Source organism: Penicillium citrinum (genome assembly GCF_028827155.1).
Source record: "Penicillium citrinum strain IBT 23319 chromosome Unknown utg000003l:1.0-4596430.0:1.0-4598250.0, whole genome shotgun sequence".
In the NCBI taxonomy this organism is placed as follows: domain Eukaryota; kingdom Fungi; phylum Ascomycota; class Eurotiomycetes; order Eurotiales; family Aspergillaceae; genus Penicillium; species Penicillium citrinum.
In genome coordinates, this window is record NW_026622688.1 from 3,503,177 (window position 1) to 3,529,795 (window position 26,619).

At 47.2% G+C, this 26,619-nt stretch overlaps 8 protein-coding genes across 8 annotated transcripts; 2 read left to right on the plus strand and 6 right to left on the minus strand.

Moving 5' to 3' along the window:
- Positions 1-3,946: 3,946 nt before the first annotated feature.
- Positions 3,947-5,606, minus strand: N7469_004533 (Zn(II)2Cys6 transcription factor domain-containing protein; the record flags this gene model as incomplete). Its single annotated transcript, XM_056643453.1, has 2 exons — positions 3,947-5,462; positions 5,527-5,606. The coding sequence occupies 2 exons, from the start codon at positions 5,604-5,606 to the stop codon at positions 3,947-3,949; spliced, it is 1,596 nt and encodes a 531-aa protein (XP_056502865.1).
- Positions 5,607-6,635: 1,029 nt separating this feature from the next.
- On the plus strand, positions 6,636-8,838 carry N7469_004534 (putative LPXTG-motif cell wall anchor domain protein; the record flags this gene model as incomplete). The annotated part of the gene is made up of 3 exons (XM_056643454.1): positions 6,636-6,848; positions 6,965-8,661; positions 8,688-8,838. The coding sequence occupies 3 exons, from the start codon at positions 6,636-6,638 to the stop codon at positions 8,836-8,838; spliced, it is 2,061 nt and encodes a 686-aa protein (XP_056502866.1).
- Positions 8,839-9,563: 725 nt separating this feature from the next.
- On the minus strand, positions 9,564-12,038 carry N7469_004535 (Dehydrogenase E1 component; the record flags this gene model as incomplete). The annotated part of the gene is made up of 5 exons (XM_056643455.1): positions 9,564-10,114; positions 10,181-10,209; positions 10,287-11,434; positions 11,542-11,767; positions 12,031-12,038. 5 exons carry the CDS (start codon positions 12,036-12,038, stop codon positions 9,564-9,566), a joined length of 1,962 nt encoding a protein of 653 aa, XP_056502867.1.
- A 597-nt stretch (positions 12,039-12,635) lies between these two features.
- N7469_004536 (glycoside hydrolase family 16 protein) lies at positions 12,636-13,810 on the plus strand (the record flags this gene model as incomplete). Its single annotated transcript, XM_056643456.1, has 2 exons — positions 12,636-13,450; positions 13,507-13,810. 2 exons carry the CDS (start codon positions 12,636-12,638, stop codon positions 13,808-13,810), a joined length of 1,119 nt encoding a protein of 372 aa, XP_056502868.1.
- A 1,189-nt stretch (positions 13,811-14,999) lies between these two features.
- On the minus strand, positions 15,000-16,238 carry N7469_004537 (KH domain-containing protein; the record flags this gene model as incomplete). Its single annotated transcript, XM_056643457.1, has 2 exons — positions 15,000-15,691; positions 15,845-16,238. The coding sequence occupies 2 exons, from the start codon at positions 16,236-16,238 to the stop codon at positions 15,000-15,002; spliced, it is 1,086 nt and encodes a 361-aa protein (XP_056502869.1).
- Positions 16,239-16,930: 692 nt separating this feature from the next.
- N7469_004538 (alcohol dehydrogenase family protein) lies at positions 16,931-18,383 on the minus strand (the record flags this gene model as incomplete). The annotated part of the gene is made up of 6 exons (XM_056643458.1): positions 16,931-17,033; positions 17,125-17,246; positions 17,319-17,783; positions 17,846-17,942; positions 18,019-18,165; positions 18,238-18,383. 6 exons carry the CDS (start codon positions 18,381-18,383, stop codon positions 16,931-16,933), a joined length of 1,080 nt encoding a protein of 359 aa, XP_056502870.1.
- Positions 18,384-19,485: 1,102 nt separating this feature from the next.
- Positions 19,486-19,899, minus strand: N7469_004539 (putative Yippee zinc-binding protein Moh1; the record flags this gene model as incomplete). The annotated part of the gene is made up of 2 exons (XM_056643459.1): positions 19,486-19,719; positions 19,801-19,899. The coding sequence occupies 2 exons, from the start codon at positions 19,897-19,899 to the stop codon at positions 19,486-19,488; spliced, it is 333 nt and encodes a 110-aa protein (XP_056502871.1).
- A 900-nt stretch (positions 19,900-20,799) lies between these two features.
- On the minus strand, positions 20,800-23,786 carry ura7 (small subunit rRNA maturation protein UTP4; the record flags this gene model as incomplete). Its single annotated transcript, XM_056643460.1, has 3 exons — positions 20,800-22,368; positions 22,437-22,669; positions 22,730-23,786. The coding sequence occupies 3 exons, from the start codon at positions 23,784-23,786 to the stop codon at positions 20,800-20,802; spliced, it is 2,859 nt and encodes a 952-aa protein (XP_056502872.1).
- Between the last annotated feature and the right edge of the window lie 2,833 nt (positions 23,787-26,619).

Below are 26,619 nucleotides of genomic sequence, written 5' to 3' on the forward strand. Positions count from 1 at the left end.
CTCCAGGACCGGTGGGGACCAAGTCAAGGAGGCTGGTCGAATGTAAATGCTCAGAGGTGACACCGATCCACTCACTTGAGAAAGGTCCAGGGTGTAAAAAGAAAAGGCTGATGGATTGAGAGGAGGTCGAGACGGGACGAGGCGGGGGGGGGAGGGTTGTTGGAATTCCAAATTCGGACCTATCCGACCCGCCTCGGATTTGTGCACGGTTCCCTGTTCTTTTCATACTATACTCCATACGGAGGACAAACAGAACAATTTCAGTCGAGTCGACGGTCAACACGGGGTGAACGGTGGGTTGCCCATCTTGGTTCCGTTTTGACCCATGGAACAGCTTGAGTCGGCAGTACAGCACGGAGTACGGAGTATATACATAGTACATACGGAACTATACAGTATGCGTGCTCTACTATACTATAGTATACTATGTTCATAGTATGTAGCAGTAATAAGTATCATATAAATCACGTTGTACTACGCGACAGCACAATATCCTCGCCACAGTCCATTCTCAGCCAAGCCAGAGCTGGATCCATTCTGAAACCCTCGAGAGACAATGGATCTGGGTTGGCGATTCTGAAACACACCAATTCCGCACTAGTGGCTGCTAGTGGAACCCCCAGGCGGAGTGCAACCACCGCCTTTCGTCGATACTTGCTGCTTTAGAGGCGATCGCCTCCCACCACGGTTCGGCACTGGACCAAATGACTCTCTTTACTCCGTACAATGTCTCCGTTTCAAATGTCGTCCTTGACACTTGTGAGGTCATCTTGGAATATCCTCATCCACACGGTCCATCAATTCCATCGAAAATTCCAGTCCTGTTGGCCTGCGGTCAGTCAAACGGGGTGCCTTGATCGCCTAGCGGGAACCGAAATGATCGGCCCTCTTCCACGTGGTAATCCGCAATCCTGAAACTTGGTGGAGAGGCGAAGTAAGGCATCAGCAAGTAGTGCGAGTGCCATTTGTTGCTATCGTATGTACGGAGTACTAAGTACATACTGTATCAAATATCCAGGGTGAAGCCTGGTATTGTACGGGGTACAAATCCGGTACATCATTTCATACATACAGTGTGCAGCTGAATTCTGTACCTCGTCATGTATCTACTCCATACTGCCGCACTTTATAGAACTACCATCAGACGCAAATTATCTCCTCAGTCATGAGATATGCTCTCCGTGCATGATCCAGCATGTTATTGCCCTGCATTAATAAGTCCTCCTTCCTCTTTACCCTAGGCGTCGTTGGTTATCTGTGCATATTATATCCAGCCAGCCCTGAGGTCCACCCCAGTACATACATTATACTGTACTTAGCATGTTCCAGATAGATTGCTTATTCCTGGCCGAGGATCCGGATCGCTCAAGAACGCGAGGTATCTCACGGGAACCTTCTAAAAATAAAGTCAATTATCCCTGAACCAACAGTCACTGCGTACATAGTACATACACTGGTGCAGCTTACGTTGATTTCATTTCGCGTCTCGCTTGTTTCGCCCCTGTTTCGGGATCCTTTGCCACAGCTCTTCTGAGAGCGGTTACCATGCTTGCTACATACAGTACACGGGCAACGGTCTGTTTCAAAGTTCAAGCTCTTGATTGGCGAGCACCAGTCTTCAGCTGACGCCAGTCTGGGGTCAAATCATGCAAATATATCCCTACTTTGCGTTCGCCGGCCAACGAGGATATCGAAATGTCGTCTATTTCTCGGGACTCGCCTGGCATGAATGACGGCGTATCGTGTATGAGTACTATGTATATAGTAGGGGTACGCTTCACCTTACGGCTGGAGTCCACCTACTTAAATAGATACAACCATGACTAACAACTGGTTACAGGAATCGCTGGTAACTATCGCCCATGTATGCTGACAAACATCTAAGGACTTAATCATGTCGACTCCTCTCCATAGAAAACGAACGATCTCTTTGTCATTGTTCCTGAGCGTCGCCGGACAAATAAAGGGCCTCATTTGCATCCAGGCGACTACATAGACGGTAGAAATCACAGCAATTCTTAAATCACATGAGCCAGGGGTTGAAATGTTGGGTCGATCGTTTGGAAAATGGGAACTTCATCATCCTCGCCAAAATACCAGAATGGCCATAATGCGAATAAGAAAGAATAGATCTTTAATTCATATCTCTTGTGAATATTTCTGCCCGAGGATGTTGATGTACCATGCAGCCTATGTACCATAACTCGATCCGATAATCAAAACCATTTGTGAATGTTGTTTCTGGTACACTCAATAAACCTGGCTGGGCTAGCTTTTTAGGTTTCTGTCCTTGGAAAAAGCTCTCTCCGAAATCAAATGTTATACTATAAAACGATTTATATAGTAGTTATATAAATCGTTTTAGGTAAACCCTATTTTTCTCAGCAGTATAGGTATATATATTTACAGCCTGAACCGACCAGGATCCTAATTTAATTACACATATCTTGAAAAGCGTCCAATTCTGAATATTTTTCTGATTTCTTCCAAGGGCTACAAGTTACTGATACCTACTATTCCCAGTCTTCAGTACCTACCGAAGACGGGAATAGCATGCTGGGCGGTGTTCTTGGGCTGCGATATACCGGAAAGGATCACCATCCACCTGCCATACAATATAGTGTATATAAGATCTCGGCATCGCCTCCAGTCTCAGGACTAGGGCTAGTTCCGACTAGATATTTCCCAAAGCCATGTAGTACATGACTTTATACATAAAACAGGCCAATACTCGTGAAACACTTCTCTATAGGGTATTATCCCGTCAGTGACAACCCCAGACTCCATAGCGATGCCTGTCATAAAACTGAGGCGGCCCTGACATTTGCCACGTGGGAAATCCGTCCACTGCATGACAAGAACTCAACGTTCATCTCTATCTGACACTACCCACGAAGTCCATGGATATCCGTTCTATTACAGACTCGGCCAGTGGATGGATTGGCCGGCATCCTCGGCTCCGAACCCATGGTTTGGGTCTACGCAACCGTGGTTCATGTCTTCATTTGTTTGATACTCAAACAGCCAACAAGCCCAACAATATCCTACACGTATTATTACTCTGTATTATCATCGAACTTTACGCTCGGGCTTATCGTATGTTTGAAAAAAAAAATATAAGTGTAGACACTACTGAACAGCCGGGATTGGGGCAAGCTACCGGCGCTAGTCTTTCTACCCTTGTAGCTTCCCATTCAAAAATCCTAGGATAATTTTATGTAGCTCACTCCAAGTAAAACTGGAATAGACAAGCCGTTGGACAGACTCTCGTATTGACGTTTGCATTTGCGGTGTCGACGGCTCAGTGCATAAAAGAGCTCAACAGAGACCCCTTCCGACCGACATCGAAACTTTACCAGCCTCCTCTACACCAATTTATATGTAGTTGATTTATTCTCAACTGCCATGGTGTAAATGGTTGAGATGTGTCTCACTTATGGAGTGCAGAGTCCACTCTTCGTCTGTTTGTCCCACACAGATTAAAAGGCACTTATGAAAGATTTTTCCGGACGTCTTGATGGTACAAGGCTTGTACTGTATCGTATTCTTAAGTTCTAGAAAAAAAAAAAACTTCAAAAGCCTGAAGATCCTATGATACATGCTGGTTTGTACGGCTTGGAAGCAATAATGCTTCGTTGTGCTTACATCAAGGGTTTATCCAAGATATGAGGAATTGCATTAGACTTGAAGAATTACCCATGTCATCAGTCCATATATGAGCTTAATTTGTATATACAAAAAAGCTTGTTGGCTTCGACTCACGAGATTGGGATGCGTGGATATCAGTCCAGCAATTTTGCAATGCTTGATTTCCTCCGGGTATAATAATCAGAAACCAATAGGCACATATCCGTAAATCCTCGTCCATGTGTTGCTCTGTCGGTCATATTGGTTCCACGAGTATTGCATAAATAGATGATTCTCTCTTCCTTTCCAGAGAATATTATCATCCGCTGTGGCTTCGGGGGGGTAGACCCTCTCGAGGCCGGAAAACACCGTGGGGTCGAATCCGAGCATCTTGGGGGATGATTACCTGACTCATTTGTGCATCTTTCTCTGAAGCTGGAGGAGACGGACTTGCATCAAGTGCAGAGGTAGAGTTGAGAATGCTCAGTTGGTCATTGGTCGTACTCGATGCTTTACTCATTTCGATTGCATGGCTTTCTTCGAACATCATAATTGCTTCAGCCAGGGCAGCCCCTTCATCACGTTTATATAGCCCATATACCCTGTGAGTTCGCCGTAACAGGGCCAAAGCTGCTCGACGAACTGTAGGCTCACGACACCTGAGACAGGTGAACCAAAGTGGCAGTCCAATGCCCACCTCAAATGTAAAGGGGGGCAAGGTGCCGTCATCTCCAGTCAAGCTATCAACCGCCACAGTGCCTTGTTCCACTATGCTTTGAAAGTTGTGAAAGCAAGCATCTGTTGTTATTCGTGACGATGATACACAGACTGTCAGTATAACAGACAGCATCTCATAATAGGTGAGGAGTAGGGCACTAGTGCCGACCTGCGACGGTGGTAGACCGTTCTCCGTAAATTTCATAAAAGCGATACGCCAGCACTCAAGCCTGGCTAATAAAACCCTCTGCCGAGTCATCATCTCTTCTGAGATATGCCAGGCCCGGGAATTCTTAAGATACTCCTCACATTGACTTTCGAAGAGTGGTATCTCTGTGGCTAAGACGACAATAGAATCGCGGGCAAATTTCAAAGATGTGAATTCCGGTTCCATTCCAAAGATGTCGGCAGATTCGTCTACCAGAGTACTTGCTAGATCCCAGACACTGTGGAGAGAGATTGCTCCCAGTCGCACAAAGAGCGGAATTATCGTATCCTGTAGAAAGAATACTTTCGATGCTGAGACGGCACCGCATTCGCTTTGAGCTCGTAAGGTGTGGATCAGGTGTATGCCCTGAGTATAGAGCCGTAACGCTTCCTCGGCGCTTCCCAGCAGGGTCTCAATGCAGATGAAGAGGATACATGTTATCAAGCCAACAAACGTATCTACTGTACCTCTTTCAATACTCTGTCGAACAGTGGTAACTGATCGAGAATACCAGTCTAGAGCATCCTGATGCCTTTGACTGAGAGAATGAAGTTGGCCACTGCGGCGGATAGATGTGAGATCTGGACAAGGATAAGGACTTTCAAATAATGAGCTGATTGCAATCATCGCATCCCATATAGCAGATTCCCTGTGGCAGACCTGCGGGATAACTGTGCGCCAGAAATCCACGTCTAATCCGCCACCTATGGATTCTGCAGCATGCTGGAAATAATAAGCAAAGGCGCGGCGCTCTCTTGACATCTGAGTCGGTGCTAATGACAGGGAACAATGTGCTGAAAGACCTGTAAAAGTAGAATATGTGCCAGCGTTCGTAGCCTGATATTCACACTTCCGACCAGTGCTTGTGCATCGCAGACACTGGGGTTTTTCTTCGCCACATTTGACCCTTCTAATTCTAAATAATGTGATTAATGATAACTCACACACTTTCAGCGGGTTCATCATGAGCTTACTTGCATGTTTTGCAGCCGAGTTTTGATTTCAGAGGTCCAAATGAATTCGCCTTTACGTGAGATGAAAGGCTTGCAGGCATATTGCTGGCATATCTGAGGATCTCCAATCAACAGGATCAATGGATATATATATCAATGTCTCGAGCATATACTGCTTCAGACTGCTTCACTCTGGGGTTAAATCACCATGACTTTTCCTTGAATTGTGACTATTTTAGGGGAAGCTGACAGACATCACCGTTTGATGGTAAGATTGGGTATTGTCACGCAAATATTACCGGAATATTTATATTCCCGAAAATTACACCAAAATAGGACTAGCGTGTATCTTGGCATTTGATCCTCTTTTGAAACGTTCACACTTCAAACTGGTCGACATCAGACAATTCTCAACAATTCATTTCTCATTCTTCATTTAAGTACATATATATATATATATATATATATACATATATATTCCCAAGGTACTATGGAGTACAATGTATGAGACTCGATTTTGGTCTCAAGTGATGGCTATTCTATGGACCTATCAATCCTCATCTATTTATGCATCTACCCTATGGTACGCTACCAAGGTTGATTATTGTTGTTGTTGACCACTTTTCCAGCGCACGAACAAATCAAAAAGATACTGGATAGGTCAGACAATTTTAATCAGCCTCGTGCATCATTTTCGATAGGTCGCCTGTCTTGATTTCCTCTGGAGATGCAGTGACGAAAATGGAGTAATCAAAGCAGTAGTCAATAGTGATAACGATCCAAAGTAGCATCAAACACTCGCACTCCCTAGAATCAGCGGTGCCATAGCATCCATGATATCAAGAACTAAAAGACCAGAACCTACATGAGTCTATGCAATATAGTCTGTAAATATACTCTTGTACAGTACAGGATATTGTTATATTGCCCCACTAGCAAATCGTGAAACGGCCGGGCCCCGACACGGCCTGATTGCGCTGGGCCCCGATCTCCTCTTAGCTTCTCCCCCCCCCCAGCCTCACCAGCTTTCCTACTTTTTTCCAATTTGTCTCAATGTCCCCTCGCTTCTCGTCTCCCTTTTTCGTCCTCATGTGAAAAATAAAATCATAGATTTTTTCCCCCCCCCCATCATGCCATCCAGTGTCGCATATTCCGAAACAAGGACCCTGGGGAACGATAACAATACTCGCGCCCTGAACGGTTCTTATCGACTAGGGCGAGATCCATTGGAGACTGCACCACCAAGAACTGATGAATCCCGCAAGAATGAAGATATCTTCTTGAATATTGCTCGAACAGACTCAGGTCGCCGCGACTCATTAGGTCGCTCTGATTTTCGCAGGGTAAGTCCCCTCTCCTGCGAGAACCACGCGCATTATCGGACGACGCATCAACAAAAGACCCACAAACTCGCTAGAAGACTGAGAGATCACGAAGGCTAACAGAAGACAAAAATCAGTCACGTCTGGGGTATCCAAGTCATTCTCTCCGGTCACCAACCACGCGGGTTGACACCGATCAAATTCCTTCCCCCGACCAACGCCTCAACAATGCGGAGAGCCCCTTGCTTGCGCAGAATGAATCCCCAACTCTTCCCTACAGCTCTGTCCATACACCAACGGCATCCGCTCATCCTCTTGATGATTCCAATCGCTTTCGTTATTCCAGTTTAGGCTCCGGTGCCCGTTCTACGATTGGCGCGCCTCGAAGCCGATTCAGTCGCGCCAGTCCAGAAGCCTCACCCCATTCACCTCAAGTTAATGGGGAACGGCGGTCTTCCTTCCATGACCCACGGTTACATCGTCATTCAACGACTTCAACAGTGCGAGGCAGTCGGCAACCTTCAACCTTCGAGGCGACAGAAAGGATTCGGGGTGAAACAGAAAAACCACGCGCGGACGGTACAGAGTCAACATTGTCCACAACCGCGCCTTCTACAGTTTGGGATGAGCTAGATGATCTGAAATCTCGAATTCGCAAGCTGGAGCTCACTGGAAAACTCCCGCCATCATCCCAAGCGGCAATCTCTGGGACATCCAACGAAAGACCTCGGACTGCTGCTACTACTGTGACGGCATTATCAACTTCGCCTAAACACCACCGCAAAGTCAGCACATCAGCAGGAGATTCTGAAAGTGCGGTGCATGACCAAGTGCATCCCCTATTACAATCCGCACTAGCGAAGGCCAAATCGGTTCTGAGCAGTGATGTGTATTCGGCGCTAGAAGCGACGATCACGGATGCACTGAAGCTTTCAACTCTATTGGGCGCCAATGCAGCCCCGTCAGGCACCGTGTCCGTCGTGAATGGAGGTTACACCTCGTCCGAAAGACAAACACGGCGTAAGGCCGACAGCGTGTGTCGTAGCCTGACAGAGCTGTGTCTAGCGTTAACGGATGAGCAACTCAAGAAGGCCCGTCCATCATCCAGCCATGCCAGCACTGTGCAGCCTCAACGGTCTAATGGTAACGAGAAAGAGTCGCCTGCCCCTGTCGGCTCTTTTCAGCGAAATACCAATCCCGAAACCGAAGGCGTCGAGCGAAGGCAGAGTACTAATCGCATCTCGAGCCGTCTCGAGGCGCGAAGGGCATCTATGATTAGCCAGAGCCCTGGCAACACCACAGAGGCCAAATCTCCCCAATCACCCAGCGTTGCTCCTCCAGCTAGCCGTCTTCATCGCGCCTCCACCACTCTTCGCAATCGTAGATTAACGTTTGACGATGAAAACGGAGAATCATCACCATCTAACGCACTTGGCCGCTCGCTTTCACGAGCTGTGACTGATATTGGCACGCCTAGCCCAGGGCAAAACGTGTCTCCGCGCCAGCGATTTTCCTACAGCCACTCGCGGTCCATTTCCAATGCTCACCCAGATCAAGGCCTGGGAATCTCTCCTCGGTCTGCACAATTTCAGTCATCCACGCCTTCTCAGACCCCTCAAACACCTCAGCCCTTGCCCCCACAGCCACGAACCCCTACTGTTGCTTCCCAGACTGGTATACCATCACGCCGTAGCTACATGACACCCGGCGTCTACTCTCCCGCTACATCTCGATCCAATATCCAGGCTGGATCCCGTCGCTACGGTATCTCTCCCCTAGCTTCTCAAATGCCACACCACGCCCTGGGGCTGAAGAAAGCCCTCGATCGCCACAGGTAGAGCCCTCACAAACTCGGATCAGTATTCCATCAGGGAAAACAGCAGCCAGCTATACACCTATTCAACAACCCCGACTCCGCACCAATAGCCTAGGGGCACGAAGATTTGGCCTCAGAACCCGATCCTCGACTGCACCAGAGGAAGCGGTCAACCTAGATGATAGCATCGACTAGATTAACGCAACCTGCACCTTCTTCACACGCCATTATGCATGCCTACCGGTCATCAAAAGCCCGGTTACGCTCCCCTTTGTTACTCAATTATGCAGCAACGTCGCATTCGATCATGTTTACTCTGGAGAATTTTCGACTCCACCACATTCGGCGTTTTTACTTTTTATCTTAGACGCTTGCTTTTCTTTACAGGCGTATGCATCCTATGAGAACTCGGAGTCTTTCATCGCATTGTCCAAATCCATTGAATTCTCGCTACCACGCAAACATTGGTACATTATGACGAATACACTGTCTGCTCTTATCTGGAAAGTCTCAACAAATGAGTTATGACATGTCGCTCGCATTGTGCAAAGATGCCCTCAATTCTCTTTTATCGACCTCAACCTTGACCTTGTTTCTATTTTCCATTCTGTTACATTTCTTTCATTCGACTTTGATTCTCTGGATGTTGGGACTCCTACTGAGTTATGCACCCTCCAACACCTTTGGATCTATGTACAAAACTGACCATCACATCTGGCGTTCACATTCAATTTTGTTCCCTTCTTGTAAATTCCACAATTGTCTCTTTTGTTTTTTTTCCCTTTTTTTTTCCCACGCTATCGTGGAATGACTTTTCTGTTACGAATGAATGAGAGTTTTTACTTCACAAACAAGAAATGTAGCTCTTCAAAACCGCAAAATGTCTAAATACCCATTTCTAGCCCTCAAGATGGCTTTACTCATTCTGAGCGTTGAAATACTTCGTTCAGCAATACTTCGTTCAGCAATACTTCGTTCAGCAAGGTAGCTTCCTGTTCCCGGTGCTCTTTACCAAAGCCTGTAGCAACACTGGGAGTAGCTTCACGGCCTGCAAACCGTAGACGACGACCCTTGTGTTGATCAAGGGTATCGAAAATGGTCTCAAAACGGGTCTTTGCAAATGACCAAGGCCCATCATTTACAGATTCCTCCTGGCACCAAACTATATCAGAAACAGTGGTGTACTGGGGGAGATTCTCTCGTGTCTGTTCCCAAGGGAAAGGGTGTAGCTCTTCGATGCGATTAATGGCTGTGTCTGTTACCCCGTGCGTCTCCCGGTAGTTTGCGAGTGCAAAATAAACCTGCCCTGAGCAGTAGATGACCCTCTTGATGCCCGATGGTTCAGCGATTGTAGTTCCAAGTGTTGGGTCAGGAATCACAGGCTGGAACTGGGAGGCTCCTATGAAGTCATCTACTTGAGACTTCACTACAGGATGGCGTAGGAGAGACTTTGAGAAGAATAAAACGAGGGCTGTTATGTTAAATGAGTTAGTTATACATTTTTTTCTTCTTTGGGTTTTTATCAAATTGGACTTACGCTTCCGGAAATCGCTGTGCAACTGTCGCCTTAGCACATGGAAAAGATTAGCCGGAGTAGTCATCTAACTACTTGAATATTTGCATGCTGATGTTGTCTTTCAGACTGTGCTTTTCCAGGGAAAAAGCGGCCATCTTCGCTGCAGAGCTGTAAGAAACGTTCCATCCGAGCTGAAGAATGCTCTGGTCCCTGTCCATCGAAACCTTGAGGTAAAGATAAGACAAGCCCCGAGCGTAAAAGCCATTTGCTCTCTGCAGACGAGATAAATTGGTCGATAATACATTGTGCATTGTTCGCAAAGTCACCGAACTGTGCCTCCCACATCACTAGGGCCTTTGGATACATACAAGAGTATCCATAATCGAAGCCCATTACGCCGTATTCACTTAGCGAGGAATTGCCAACTGTGAATTCACCTTGTTCTGAGCTCAGGTGGTTCAGTGGTAGATAGACCTCTCCATCCCTTTGATCGTGAAGAACAGCATGGCGTTGTGAGAAAGTACCGAGCTCAACATCTTGACCGGAAACACGGACGTGATAACCTTCGAGGCAGAGACTGCCCATTGCTAGAGCTTCAGCAGTAGCCCAGTCAATATTCTGATCATCTAATATCCCCTGCTGACGCTTTTCAAGAATTCGCTTTAGACTCTTATGCACCTCAAACGGCTCTTCAGGTACACCAAGCTTGTTTGCAATTGCTCCGATTACATCGTGCGCGACAGCGGTTGACTTGGCTGGGAGGTGCTCTTCAACTACTTCCTTTGATGTCTTCATGTCTTTCCAGGAGGCTGTGAGACATTCCCGCTCAAGAGCCTTCGCGTCTTTGCTATTTTCGAGACTCATAGTCATTTCCTCCCATACTCTTGTCTCCATCTGATTGGCTTCCTCCACCATCACCACACCTTCTCGAGCCAATTTCTCGGTGTAGGATTCCAGATGGGGAACCTTCTTCTTGATCTGTTCGTACATCATCGGCTGAGTGAAGGACGGCTGGTCCATCTCATTATGACCGTGCTTTCGATAGCAAATCATATCTACCCAACAATCCTTTGCAAATCTTGCCCGATAATCCGCAGCCAATTTGCAAAGGAACACTACAGATTCAACATCGCCTGCATTGACATGGAATATGGGAGCAGAAATGCTTTTTGCTATATCTGATGCATAAGGTGAAGTTCGCACAGAGTCGGCGTCTGTGGTGAACCCAACTTGATTATTGATGATCAAATGCACAGTACCACCTGTTTCGTAGAACTTGAGACCAGATAGCCCCAAAATCAGTGAAATGACGCCGATAAACACCAAACATGGCTTAGATAGCCTCCCAAGAACCTCTTCCACCAGGTATATCGTACACAAACCTGGTATTCCTCAAACAATTGCAAATAACAGCCATTTTCTAGGGGTAGTAAATGATAAGAGCCGAGTTGTGCTGGGATCTCATCGTTCTTCAACGATAGAGAAGTATCTATCAAAGAATCACCCAACACTCCCTCGTCGTGGGAGCGTGACTGGATGGTAACGTCGAGATGGTGTTGTTCAATCCAATGATATCTCCAGTTTGCAAAGAAATCCTTATCAGTTTCTCTATTAGTAGTCGATAGTCAATGGTTAGCCCACTTGCCTATCTCCGAGGGGCATGATTCAAGCTACTCCGGGAGGTAACACCATATCCATCATGTTCCTGACTATCTGAGAAGCTTGACCTAAATAAATTCTGCTCTCACCAATAGAATTCCAGAAACAGCCACTTAAGCCTCCACTTTAGTATAGTTGACGACGCCTCTAACGATGTTAGGCAGTTCTATATATGCTTAGTCATTACTAATGGAGCTAAATGAGGAACTTACGTCCGCATTGTGGATCTTTTCGAGAAACATTCGAGATATTGCCAATGGGGTCTTTCGGATGGAGATGGGTCTTTATTATTGTGGATATTTGCCCGCTCGGAGGAAGTCTTAGCAGTCGGAGTTTGATCAGATCTCAACTTCTAACGGCAGAGAAGAAGAAATCAAAAGGCTTCATATATGGTGGTCAAATCGGTAGAAGATTGGGATATGTACCTACAGAACGTAGAGAGAGTCCTCTCAGTATAAGTCATGTCTTTTTTTCTCTCTATTCACGTTCTGGGATTTCATCGAACAGCTTTCTTTTCGACTGGTGCCTGAAGAAATCAAAGGGGTGCTTGAAGTATACACCTCGAGATTTCCGATTGGGGCTAGTATGTAGTCTCGCTTATTGGTCTCTTTTTCTTGATTCCCCAAAGAGCTATTATGTGGCTAAAATTATCCCAGTCACTAAGGCCCCTGAGAAAAAATTTGAAATTGGCCTTCTGTAGAAATTTACAATCTCTTTCCTCTTCACCTAAGTGATTGGGCTGGTCTTCGATGCACCAAGATAGCAGGGATTCTCGCAGTGTTAGGCTGAACGCCAATCTATATCCCGTCATTTCAACATGATATCATTCTCATATCTCGTTATCCTCGCCATTACCGTATTTCAGAGCATCTTCGTTATTGCAGATGAACAAACCTCTTGTAATCCACTCACAAATACAACATGCGATCCCGATCCTGCCCTCGGCACCGAACATACATGGTGGTTCAATTCGACGCTAGACGGTGAACTTTGGGATATGGCAACCGGAACACTTGACTACACCGATGAGGGAGCCGATTTCAAGATCACGAAAGAAAATGGATCGACTCTTCTACAGTCCAACTTCTATATCTTTTTCGGGGTTATGGAGGCTCACGTTAAGATGGCCAAGGGCGCGGGAATCATCAGCAGCGTTATCTTGCAATCGGATGACCTAGATGAGATTGACTGGGAATGGGTTGGTTATAACACCAGTGCCGTTCAATCGGATTTCTTTGGAAAAGGAAACACTACAACAAGTGATCGTGGTGGAATTCATCCGGTTGCAAATGCAGACACGGAATTTCATAACTATACATCCTACTGGGACAAAGATAGGCTTGAGTGGTGGATTGACGGCACAAAAGTGCGGACGGTTAATTATTCGGAGCCATTGACTGTCTACGGCAAAAATTACCCTCAGACACCATGCAGAGTCAAAGTCAGTAACTGGCCTGTTGGGATCCAGTCACAATCTGTGGGAAATATTGAATGGGGTGGTGGATTGGTGGATTGGTCTGATCTCCCTTTCACCATGACTGTCCAAAGAATCCGCGTTCAAGACTTTCATTCCGGGAAAGAATATACATATTTCAACCAATCCGGTACTTACAACAGTATCAAAGTTATCGAGTGAGTGACCCTATACTCTCTAGTAATTGTTAGGGCTAATCTGACGAATACCCTAGGGGAAACTCAACTGCACAGGCTGAGATAAACAAGAAACCGAAGAAAACACTATCTCAAAAGTGGAATGATCTATCTAATGGAGCACATATTGGCGTTTATTGTGGTGCAGCCGCCGCCGGTCTTATAATATTCGCTGCATTTGGATGGTGGTGTCGGCGCCAGCGCCAGAAGGGACGCCTTCAACGCGGTTTAGACGATGGTCAGACACATGATGATCTGCAAGAAATGGACAGTCTGAAGAATAAATGGCGACAAAGTCAATGGGGTCAGACCCGGACAAGTTATCAGCAAGTGAGCAGCTGATTCTGAATTTCACCTGTCTTTCTTTTCTATGATATGGGGGTTGAGGTTATATTTGATACCAAGATTTGCATTGATGTTAATTGACATGTTTTTCATACAAGTTGTATTAGTGATATCTTTGGGAGTTCAGATTTCACAAGATCAAATTTGGATTTAGAAAAAGTACACAACTTGTGTAGTGAAGCACAAGATATAGCTGCAGCTTGGCTATACTATTCTGATCTACTACAACATACCTATATATGTTAGTTAGGTACCAATAATGAAACAGGTTGGCTTTATACTTTCCAAAGTAAAGGCTTGCTTGTCTACCTTTCTGGTACTATGTATGTTTAGAACTTTTCTTCAGGGCTGTTGTAGATAGATCCCAAAGTCACGTCTAGAGATTTTACTAGGTGATGTTAGAAAGTGCGTCCTTTATACACTGTATATCTAGATGTTCGAGCCGTTGTATAGCTAGGCACCGGACTATGCTTCCCAACTTGAAGTTTTGAACAGCCTTCCAAGGGCTCTCCAGTTTACTGTGCTTGACAGACATTATATGCCTGCATATGGACAGTAAAATTCTGTCTGTTATGGAGATACTAGTAAATACAATGCGCAAGAAGTGTGTGTGTATTGGTAGAGATGACGGAGCTAGTAGGTAGATATAGGAGGGAGTGGGAGTACTAGTAGTAGAGGTCACATGATGGTATGCCACAGCATATGCGAACAGCCTGTACAGGTGCACACCACTTGGAAGTAGTAATACACCCACCGGAGAAGAGGAAGCAAGATATGACATAGCTAGTAGGAATGACGACCATGTCCAGGAATGTGGCGATGTATCGAGTTCAAGTGCGTTGATAATACCATTCATCGATGGCAACGTAGCAGACCCCAGAGGGAGTGGGATGGATTATGCCGTCAAGCCCTAAGCTCTCCTATTACCGTGGAAAAGGAAGTATTAAATCCGCAAGCACTGAGATGCACGTTCTGCATAAAGGCTAAAAGACAAACGCGGATCCGATCGCGAGTAGAAGTAGGAATCGAAAGAGAATAAAATAATTAACAGAAATCGAACGAACTCGCTTACACATGACCGCCGCTGATCATGACCGACAGTCTCCGAAGTCGTAAGGTTTAAGCAAAAAACAAAGGGAACCCGTCCCTCTTAAGACTCCCTGCCAGTGTCCAGTGAATAATATAATTACTCCTGGGGCAGCTGGCTGCGGCGAGTCTTCTCGGCCTCGAGGTTTTCATAAAGCAGGAAGAGGGCCTGCTCGTTCGCCTGGGCACTTCCCATAATCGTGAACATCCGCTCGCCGGTCTCGTCATGCGGAGCCTTGGCGATCGAAATGCGAGCACCAGAGCTTCGGCGGATCTCGGTGATCTTGCTGCCGCCACGACCAATGATACAGCCAACCATGTCCGCTGGGATGCTGATGTTCTGGGTTTGAATTTCTTCGCCATCTTCAGTCACCAAGGGGTATCCACGATTGCCGGCGTCCGAGCTGGGTCGACGGTTATAGCCACTGTTGTCGCTGAAGTCGGCACCGTTACCGGTGCGATTGTACTGACGGCTTGTGTAACCATTACCGCTCACTGAGTTGTTGTTTTGGGCGGGCTGCTGACCAAGAGAAGCACGAACAGCGGGGTTATAAAGAACTGTACCGGAGCCACGCTGCCAGTCATCGATGAGACACTTGCCGATTTCCCAAACAGCCTTCTCGATACCTTCGGGGGTGCCCTGCACCTCCACGATTCGTTCAGTGGACTGAGGGAGCATCTCCTTTTGAGCAACCATGCGCACGCCAGAGGCATCCTGGATATGCTTAATCTTCAGGCCTTGGCGTCCGATGATAGTGCCCATTTGGTTGTGGGAGATCAAGAGGCGAACGGCTAGAATAAGAGTGGTTAGCATGATCTGCGATAGTTTGGAAGCAGACATATTTCTTAAATCATTTTATCAACCAGAAATGACAAAAATGTCTCACTAGTAGAATAAAGATCGCCAAATTTTTCAAGGCAATAGGGAAAAGGAAAAGAACTCACGGTGGGTTCCATTGTTAGAGACGATGCCACCCATACCCATTTGAGGGGCACCTTCAAGAAGACCCTTGGCCACGATCGCATAGGCGCGAGCGGTGCCTTCAAGGACACCGGTGACAGTCAAGACACGGTCATGAACGCCGGGAACGACCTTGCTCACACCAGCCTTGACTCCAGTCTCATCGCGCAGATCAGCAACGTTCTTGCCAGCCTTGCCGATGATAACACCGGCTTCCTTAGACGAGACAATCGCGCGCAAAGTCAGCATAGACTGAGCATACTCTTCGTCGGTCTTGGGGGTGACATCGAGGGCCTCCGTCTCGCCCAGGGTATCATTGAAAGCATCGGGCATGGGCTCCTCGACAACGGTAGTTTGGTGAACTTCGGTAGTAGCCATTTTTTTGGAGGTAATCGAAACAGGAGTAGGATGAGGTAAAGTGAAAAGGGGGTCGAAATAGGATAAAATCACAACTGGTGGGAAGTCACACGGTCGCTAGGTGGATGGAGGGGAGATCTAAGGAACGTCATAATCAGTTCACTGCCTTGAATGGAGAACAGCGCAGATATTATATCGCATTATATGACTGACTAGAATGTGGAAAGAAAAGTAATCCATGCAAAATAGTCAACGCGACGGGGATGGATAGAAATGAATTAACCTACCGATGGAGGGTCGAGCGAAGTGGAGAAATCACAGTGTGAGGAGGGGAAAGGCGGTGGTGGTTAAAGAGGAGTGAAAGAGGAGGGGAAGAGGAGAGAAGAGGTGGTAAAGGAGGAGAGAGTAGAAAAGGAAGAGGATGTTTCGGGAGGGAAAGGGAAAAGGAGGAAAAAAGAGATGGAGGAGAGAGAGAGAGAGAAAAGGAGGGGAGTTGGAGAGAAGAAGATGAAGGCGTGAAAGAAGAAGAAAGTGAAGAAGTTCGGAGGGCGAAAAGAAGAGGAAGAAAGAGTAAAGCGGAGACGCTCGTCCTTTTCGCTTGACTCGCCACGCTTGGATGTATCATCTATTGTATTCATTCCTCATTTTATCTCCATTTTTTTATTTACTCATTCTAAATAGGATATCTATCTATTACGTTTATGATAACAGATTTACTCATCTGCAATGAAGACAACCTTTTGCACTTTCATCGCATTGAATAACTCGTACGCCTCCACAGCCTGAGACAACGGCATGATCTTGTCTGTCATGAAACTATTGCGAAAAAAAAAGAAAAAAGAAAAGTCAGCCAAATTGGATCTGTCATGGATCTCAAAGGAATAGCGATGAATCTCCAGATACTCACCCGAGTTTGTGTTGGTTTTTCTTGAGGTTCTCCAATGCTTGAGGAGTGACTGATCGAACAGGGCACCGGCCCATCTGAACAGTGAGGTTCTTGTTATAAGCATCATTGCCGTCCCACGGAATCTAAGATGGCATAAAATCAGCGACAAATTTCTTCTCAGGATCAATGTGAATGTCCAAAAATTCTTTTCTCACCTCAGCATTATGCACCCCAACGCTACTAATTGTTCCCCAAGGTCGAAGTAATTCATAGGCTGTACGCAGCGCGGGACTCAATCCGACGACTTCAATGACAGCATCAGCACCACGTCCCTCAGTCAGTTCCTTCACGCGCTTGTCCAATCCTTCACGGTCTGTCATGAAGTTCCATGGCTCAGCGCCGAGTGACTTAGCAAGTTCAAGTCTCGAAGGGACTGAGTCAACCGCTAAGATATGCTTAGGCTTGAATTCCAGAGCATTGATCAAGGCACAGAGACCAACTGGACCCAGACCAATGACCACGACGGTTTGTTCGGCGATCTGTTCAGGAGTCGAGTTCTTCAATGCATTGTAAGCGGCAAAGTATCCTGTAGGAAAGATGTCGCCGAGGAGAACGAGATATTTCTCGTCCACCCCTTCAGGCGCCTTCATGGCAGTGCCCTCGGCGTTGGGAACCCGGACCTTTTCAGATGGCTTTAGTTCACTCGTCCTCTGAAGGAAGCATCATAGTAAGAAGTACTTACATATTGAGCCTGGCCGCCATCCAGTACCTCACATCCGAAGAGAGTGCTCTTTTCGCAACGAGAAGAGTACCCTTGCTTGCAGTAGAAGCATTTACCGCTGTCAAACCCGTCAGATTCCTCAACTTGATAATGACAGCTTTCAATCTCATAACCACGTGAGTTGGAGTACATACCACGAGGTGGTGAAAGCGCTGACCACACGGTCTCCCTTCTGGAGACTCTTTACATCACTACCCACTTCGACAACCTCTCCCATAAACTCATGGCCCATGATAGGACCCGGGGGACTAGGCTCAATGCCACGATAGACATGCAGATCACTGATTCAAAAACAGTATCAGTATGTTTGATTCCACAAAGGTACCTGGTAATCCCTAAGGCAGTGAACATACCTCCCGCATAGTGCCGTATATTTCACCTTGACGATGATATCTTCGGGGTCCTGCACTGTGGGGATTGGCCGCTGCTCAACCACCACCTTGAACGGTTCCTTAAAAACTACCGCTTGCATAGTTCCCACCGAAGGATTGGTAGCCATCTTGTCCTGATCGTTCTATGTATGGCAGAATAGAATAATGATCAAAAGCTTAGCTCGGCTTTGAAAAGAGAAAGGGATTGAAGCCTTTCGGCACGGAGATAACCGGCCCGGCCTAGCGAGATGAAAGTCAACCCCGCTGAAAGTATTGGAATTCTACATTGATTGGAACCATATTGCGTAGGGCGCGTAAGGCGCGGTTTTTTCGAGCGGATTTTCTGCGAGAAAGAATACTCCAATGAAGGAATTTGCGGGTCTGTTCGTATGCGTCTTTCTGTGTGGTGGGTCTATACACTTTTTGGCACGGTGAAATGGGCTTCTCCACATCAAAGAATTGCGGGTGTGGTTGAATATATGGGGATTGCAACTTCAAATGAAGAAGATAGCACCTAATAGTACTGCGTAGGTACCAGTGCGGGTCAAGCAGTTCGAGGTGACTTAGTGTCGAGCGAGGATCTGATTATCAATTTCCAGCCGCTCTTTGTATGGGAACAGCTTCTAATCACAGGTTGGCGATATCATACTATTTGATAGTATCCAGTACAATGATCATTACGGGAATTTGAATAGTAGCACCAGGCTTACGAAGGGAGGATAGTGTAGTAAGTTGATTTATAAGTCCAAGGAAGCAAATCTAAAGAAAGAAATGCCTTCGGTTGGTCTCCTCGATCGTTTGAGAATCCTTGTCCTGCAAAATGATTCATACAGCAAGCTCGGTCAGGCACATTTCGTTAAATCCATTCCCTCGGGTAGCAAAAAATACCATTCAAAAAACACCATAGCCGGACATGGAAACTGAAGAATACAATAAACACAGCGAAGAAAGAAGAAAAAGTTCCCGATGTGTCAGTCTGGCAAAAGTAAACGATTTGGAAGCAAAGCCTCAAAGAAGACGCTAGAGTCGATGTTTCAGTTGCAAGCCATCCTAAAAATCATGGTGATATGGAAGTTCCGACGCTGAGTGCACTGATCTCATGCGCCAAAGTAAAACTTGCTTGGAGTGAAACCTGGTTCAATTATGCGGTCGTCAATTCGGAATCAGTGGCGTAATGGTAATATCGGTATCTCCCTCAGCTAAAGCAGCTAGATTGCAGAGCAAGCCTTTTCAGCAAACCACGCAAAGCAGCTCCTCTTCGAGAATAAATTTTCCCTCCTTGTATTTCTCGGAGCTTTCGTAGGCCTTGTCGTACTTCCATCCTACCGTTTCCTTGCATTGTCGACACGCAATATCACGAACGACGTGTCGACCAGTTGTCATGCTGCGCTCCACTGCCTCGGACGCAGTTACATTAACGACCGTGTTGAAAAGGTAGGCCTTGCCATGTTGACCACGAAAGTTCTAGTAGAAAGGGATAGAAGTTAGCTCTATTGAAGGTGGCGTCGGAAATAGGTGATAGCAGCGATGACAATGGAAACTCACTCGACTTATGATATCATCGTAGTCTGCAAGGTGTGTTTTGCAGTTCTTGCAGCCGAAGATCTTATTAGAGGTCAGGTAGACGTTGTATGCAATACCCATGTTTCTGATTGTGAGTGCGTTACGGTAGATTGCTGTTTCTCATAGGATATGCAAACGTGATTCGGTTCAAATAAGTTTGCTGAAGGTTAGAGGGAGGTGATAAGGTAAAAGGTTCAACAGAGGTATCGGAAAAGCAAAGAATCGGAAGTAATCTGCTCTGCAGCTGGTGCTGGCGCTGGCTATTCTATGAGGTCGCAACCCGAGTACCCCGCGTAACAAGAGCTCCGCAACTCTACAGTTCGCTCGGGACTCAGTTGAGCTTTTTGCTTGGGAATTCGGGACAGTATTTCCGTTTCTAAGATGTTCAGGTAGACCTCTCTTCGACAAGTATTGAAGGTCAGGAAGATCAAGCAAGTCGAACAGGTCAGCCTGACGAGCTGCTGACGATAAGGCCACTTCCGATAAGCGGGGAAGCCGGACAATGGCTGAGCGTTCTGAGACAAATAATTTTCGTGGAAGACACCAAGAAGCCAGTAGCTCCCCGGTCCCTTTGGAACGAGAAAAGAAACGCCAGGAAGTCAAACCTCAGAAATGATGATTGAAGTAAGATGGCGAAGGGAGAGAATGGGAGAGAATGGGAAGGAGATGTCGGGCAGTTTGGAAGATGGTTGGGCAAGCCCCCCGCAGAGTACCGAATTGGGGTGAAATCACCTGCTTTTGTTTACTTTTTTACTTCTACTGCAGTCTATTTCCCATGGTTTGTATCAACAAGAAGGGACTTTTGCATGAAAGATATGTCTATTTTAAAAATTCCCAAATCCATATACAAAGCGCCAAATGTGCTCCAAATTCAACCATCTTACAACAAAATGGTCTGACGTCAAACGGCACTGCCTCCCACATCGTACAGGAAAACAGATACAAAGCCCCAGTCACCAAAACATTGCCACCATTTTAAATTCACTCATAATCCTTCACATATTTGCCGGGCAGCTCAACGTCCCACATAGGTCGTTCAATCAGTGCCACCTCGAGGTTCCCACTTGGACCCTGCCCCTGCTCGTCATCAGACAGAGAACTTAGGGGAACTATACCGAGAAGGTCACGATACTTGTATGTGTGCCACCAACGTCGTGTAGGCTGCGATAGGTTGCCATTGGTCGTGACCAGCGATTTCTTAGAAGCATCTGCGTTCTGATTGGCGTCGGAACTGGGCTTGCTCTTAGAGGTTCCCTTCTTAGGAGTCCCGTTCTCAATGGTGGACCCGTCCTCGCGACGAAGTCGAGCGAGATTGGCATCATTGCCTACAGTAAATGTCTCGTCGTAGTCGTATGCTTCATCATCTTCGCCAGGGACTCGTGGGCGTTCTTGGTCCAGTGAGATCCACTCACCCTGGGATTCGTCACTTCCAACAATCTTGCGCACCTTAGTACCCAGATGAATATCCATTTGTGATCGAGGGATCTTGTCTCCAGCACCACTATTGGGCTTCTTGCGATTATTCTCCTCTTCATCCAGCGGATCACGCTTGCGTTTCGAAGCCTTAGCGATTTGGTTTGAAGACTTCTTCTCTTCGGCCTCCATCTCCTCGGGGGTAGGGAAATCCTGCAGCAGATCAAACATCCACAACCATGATGTTCCGTACATCCAGAGACGCTCACGACCCTCGAAAAGGTCCCAGATGCAGCCCATTGCACGATCCTTGACACCCCGGAACTCAGCAGGGAGACAGGCCTTTGGATTGCGTCTTGACCAGTGGGACAGCTTCCCGGTAAGGACCTCAAACTCAATAAGCTGATGCTCGCTGGTGACAACCATCAAGCGGTCTTGGCCAGCTGACGCTTTGGGACCAGTGCCATTGGTCAGGGTGTTCGTTGGAGGACTAGCAGGGCGGAAAGACAGCAGAGTAATTCCGGACTTCATTCGGGGTATGGGCGATTCAGAAGCCGCCGGGAGCCAACGCTCACCCTCAATTGCAATATTCTCGTCCTCGTCATCAGATGAATCATCGTCAGAGTCGGTAGCGCCATTGCTCTTGGTCTTGCCGTTTGCTTGAGATGCAATTTCATTGCTCAGCGCCCATGTATCAATGCATCCCGACAGATCACCAGCAGCAAGGATTGCGCTATCTTCAGAAAAAACAACAGATCGAATGATACGCTCATAATTACCCAAAGTACCATGAGAATGCTTTTCGTGTCGGGCATGTCGAGGAGCACGTTTGAGATTTGCGAGCTGCGGGATGACCTGCGGCTTCTCGGTTGCGGATGAAGAGGGTTGAATTCTAGCGACATAGACTTCGCTATTCGGACGGATCACACAGAGCCATCGGCTATCAGGGGAGATGGTGACGAGGCGTGCACCCTCGCTTGAAAGAGCCTTGGGAACATCAATTTTCTGAACCCGTAACGCTCCCTTCTCATCGCCTTTACGTCGGCGGACTGTGAAAATCTTAACATCAGAGACGGTTGCGACTACGAGAATCCTTCCATCAGAGGAAAGCATCGCGGAGGTGATGTTCTCTTCGCCCTATAGGTTGACAGAAATGTGAGTAACAAGTAAATGGGCTATATTCATTGGGAGGATATTCCTCTTACCTGGACCATAACCTTTGCGACTAGCCTGTGCCTTTGGCCATCAATACTCTCGTGCTGCGAGGTTGGGCCGCGTGATACGCGCCATAGACTGACTTCTCGGTCCCAGAAGCTCATGACCAGGCGAGAGGAAGGCGAAGAGGTCAATTGCGGGATTTGAGGCAAGCTGGAGAGCTTTCGGTGATGCTCTTTTCCGAATTCACGCAGAGGCAGGACGATCGGTGTAGCGTCGGGTCCTAGAGATAACGTATGAGCGTTTTGCGAGGCCAAAAAAGACTATCTGGCTAATGACTTACCTCCAGAGACAGCAATGCTAATATCCTTCGTCTCATAGACGGCGAAAGTCTTAACATCATGCGAATGGTATCTTCTGTGCATGACTTCCGCCCAGCGGGCCTTCTTGTCGCCTTTATCACTTTCTTTCTTGCGGAAAACAACAGTTCTCTGGTCCGCTCCACCACTGACAACAGTATCTCCGTTGGCGCTGACAGCCAAATCAAGCACATCTGCCAAATGGCCTTGGAGACGCTGTGCGAGGGAATAGTTCTTGGCATCCCAGAAGCGGATTTCACCGGCAGAGTCTCCAGAGACTATAGTACCATCTGGCAGACACTTGACAGACCAAACCAGCAACTCTTGAGGACCGCCGGCGGGACCCTTTCCAAGTGAGATTGTGCGAAGCTGCTGGCCATTTCGGATATCGAATAGACGAATAGAGCTATCAGCATAGCCTGCGACGATGGTGTGTCGGTTCTGGAAAGCCACGCTGAGCACACGAGCCCTCTTTGTCGAAGGGCGCATCAAACGGAGGAACTTCAAGTCGTCATCTGCAGTGGACAAAATTACAATCGACCCATCAGCGCATCCGGCGGCCAAGTGCTGGCCTGTATATTCGCCTTCTGCGGGAGGCAGAAATTTCCCATCCTTGCCTCTCTTAGTCGGTTGCCAGCGTGGCTGGGCCGCAAGGCACCATATCTCTCCGTAGTTCCCACTAGAGTGACGCAGAGGTCTTCCCTGTTCAAGGTCCCACTCGGTGACGGCGGAAGAATAACCAATGCTAAATAGGCGTAGCTTTCCAGGCAGCTTGGACCCGTCTGGGCCATCTTGGGAAGGATCCAGAGTCCAAGTTAAGCCTTCAATGCTCCGGTCCTTTCCTCCTCGGAGCATTGTCTCCTGGAACCAGGCGCCGCGCATTGGGTTCCATATTTCGATATCGCCGTTCGCACGACCAACTGCAAGTCGGAGGGTGGGAACACCTCGACCGGCGGTATCAATCGAGGGAGGATGGGAGAAGGCAAGCGAGTTAATCGCTTGCGGGTTATATGAAACGAATCGACAACGGTGAATATCCATGGCTACGGTGTTGGAAGCCAAAGCTCTGTTTCGGAACGACTCGTTTGATTAGGCGCAAAAATAGAATTCGGGGGATGAGGCGGCGAGAATCAAATAACGTTCTCTCCAAAAAGGGCTTCGAAGTCAGCCCTTAAGCACTCATAGCGTCTATAACGAGGAAAGTAGCGTGTTGTGTCGAAGCTCGCCGACTGTTGCGCGGTCACTTTTTTTTCTTTAGATAAATTTTAGCGGGCCGGAATTTCTTGGCGGACATCAGTAAGTCACGTGGTGCATTTTTGTGTTGACGCCCTAAATATAAGGCTGCGAGAAATGAGAATCCATGACGAACTATAAGGACAGGAAACTAAGAATTCTAGTGAGATAGATTACATTCATTATTTTGATCTACGCGAATTGTTGAAGGCTCAGCTTGCTATATTTCTCCTGGAGGATATCCCCTCAAACGCTTGGAGTAATGTAGACCCTCTGTCCCCCACGACTTACCCTGACTGCTAGTGGGAAGTAACTTGAGTTGGGGGAATAAAATACTGAACGGTAGTTACCAGTGATTATCCATTGAGCAGGAACTTACCGACAAAAAGCACGCGGTGGCTCTTGCGGTTTCCTGAATTGGCGGAAAATCTCTACCCATTTGTCGAGGTTATCTCCTGCTTTGAGCTCATGTCGCTCTAGGCTCAATCATTCCATACCCTATGGACCATAGGGTACGGCTCACTTTGAAGTGTAAGTAGAGCATTCAGCGCTTACTACTCGCGAGATAAAACGGCGTGCAGATTTCGACAATTTGAGAGTTAGATTACTCCAGCGCTCCTGATATCTGACCCCACCGGGCATGGTATTCAGTTAGCCACTTGGGTGACAGTATCAGTGAAATATACTAGGGCGTGAGACGTTTCATCATATGCGCGCCGAAGACGCTATCTTGAACAGGCATCATGTTAGAAGCAAGGAATGCACCAGCAGCTTTCAAACTCCGGTCTCTCGACTACCATCAATGCGGGGCTCAGCTGAGTGTCTTGAGGGAATCATTAAGAGCGCATAGCGTATGGCAGCCCGAACAGCCGGCTTACTGGTTGGGACCTTTCATAGCAGGGTAACTTCACGTTGCAGGTATTAACTTGTGAACTCGTTAAGGCGTGCCACGTCAGAGTCGCTGGTTTTTGAGGGTTGACGATTGACAAAACAGAAAGTGGCTGGGAAGGCACCTTGAAACCTGCATATTTCTATATACCAGCTTCCGGGGAGATCCAATGGGTAGATGATTTTGATAGGACGTTTAGATAGTATTGCGGTGGGTGGTTTGAAGCCCGCATTCAATCATCCCTGCTAGCGGCTAGCAGACAATGAGAACAAGCAGTGATCCAGGTAATCGTTGTTCATTGGGTACAATCACGGCAGAGATGCAGGAAGAGGAAGAGGGGGAAGGATCGATCTCGGACAATCCGGTCCACTCATTCCAATTATTTGTCCAGAACTTTTAACCTGACGGGCAAAAACCGAGGCCATGGATGGGGTAAGTTTTTGAAAGATGCGGCTATCCAGTCGGCATAACGACGGGCACGAGAATTAGACTATGCTATGGTTCTGAACATCCACGGAGTAATCAACGCCTACTTTCACATTTTCCTATGCGAGACGGAGGCCAACCTCTTGTCAACCGGGGGCTCGGACGTAGCTCACCGGAGCCAAATAAGCACTAAATGCTTCCGGCTAACTCAGTGTTGATCCTACAGCCGCTGCCAGGAAGATACGACTGGCTGCCATTGACTTTCTTAGAACAAGAGCTCGTATATATTGATCGGAGTTAAATTGCCTGGTCCACTTCCGGGCTGGATTCACGATCTTGTTAGATCTCGCCCCTCTCCGACCCCCGCTTTTTGGCATTTGCAACCTGCCATTTGCAGCCTTCCAATGGGGTACACTTTCTCGCCCCTAATGGGGCTCGGTATGTGCACTATGACTTTGGCACGTCGCGATCGCGTGCTTGGAAACAAGATATACTCTGAACGAACAGAGTTGGAGCATTGGGTTCAGATATAGTGAATGAACCTTGCATCCAATGCAGATCTTGGATGTGGCGCCGTATAATGCCCTAGTCCATATACCCAGAGTCTAGCCAGGATAGGGTAAACGAGACGGCCCAGGAGGAACTAGGATATCCCCGACCAGCTCAGTAGGTTGAGAGATCCGGGCTCGGCGAAAGAATTGGACCCTTTAGTAGTTTCGACAGTATTTCCTCTCCAATGTGATATAGAGTTCTCCAAAAAAAAGGAGCCAAGCTGGGAGTGAATGTCAAATCGTCACGCAGGCAAGCATAGAGAGCCGCGTTTATTCCATAACCCGTTCTCTTACCCTAAGCGTCCTGTATACGCATCCGGATAGTGACCGAGCCGCGGATGCATGTGGTTGTCTGCCGGGATACGACTTAGTAAATTCAAAATAGCCACAGCCACGCTGTTATGTATGTGCGATGGACGATCGATGATTCAATCGAGAGGCAAATCAATGGGTTAGGGACGTAAAATCACTCGGATGGCGATGAAGAGCTTAGCCACAACGTTGAGAGAACGCGCACAACAGACCCAAAAGTGTGGGACGTGAGACCTGATAATGACGGCATACTTCCAATACATAAAACTCCGTACAAAAGTTGACCGTCGGATTTCAGTACGTACATCCTTGCACCAGTAGGGTGGCGCATATTTTCGAATTCACTGCCAATGTTTCGCGAAATTTTGAGCTTATGTTGTCTCAGTAAATAAGACCAAGACTTGTTTTCTATATATTATCAAATTTCCCATCTTTGTGAATGGTGCATACCATACTTCGTACT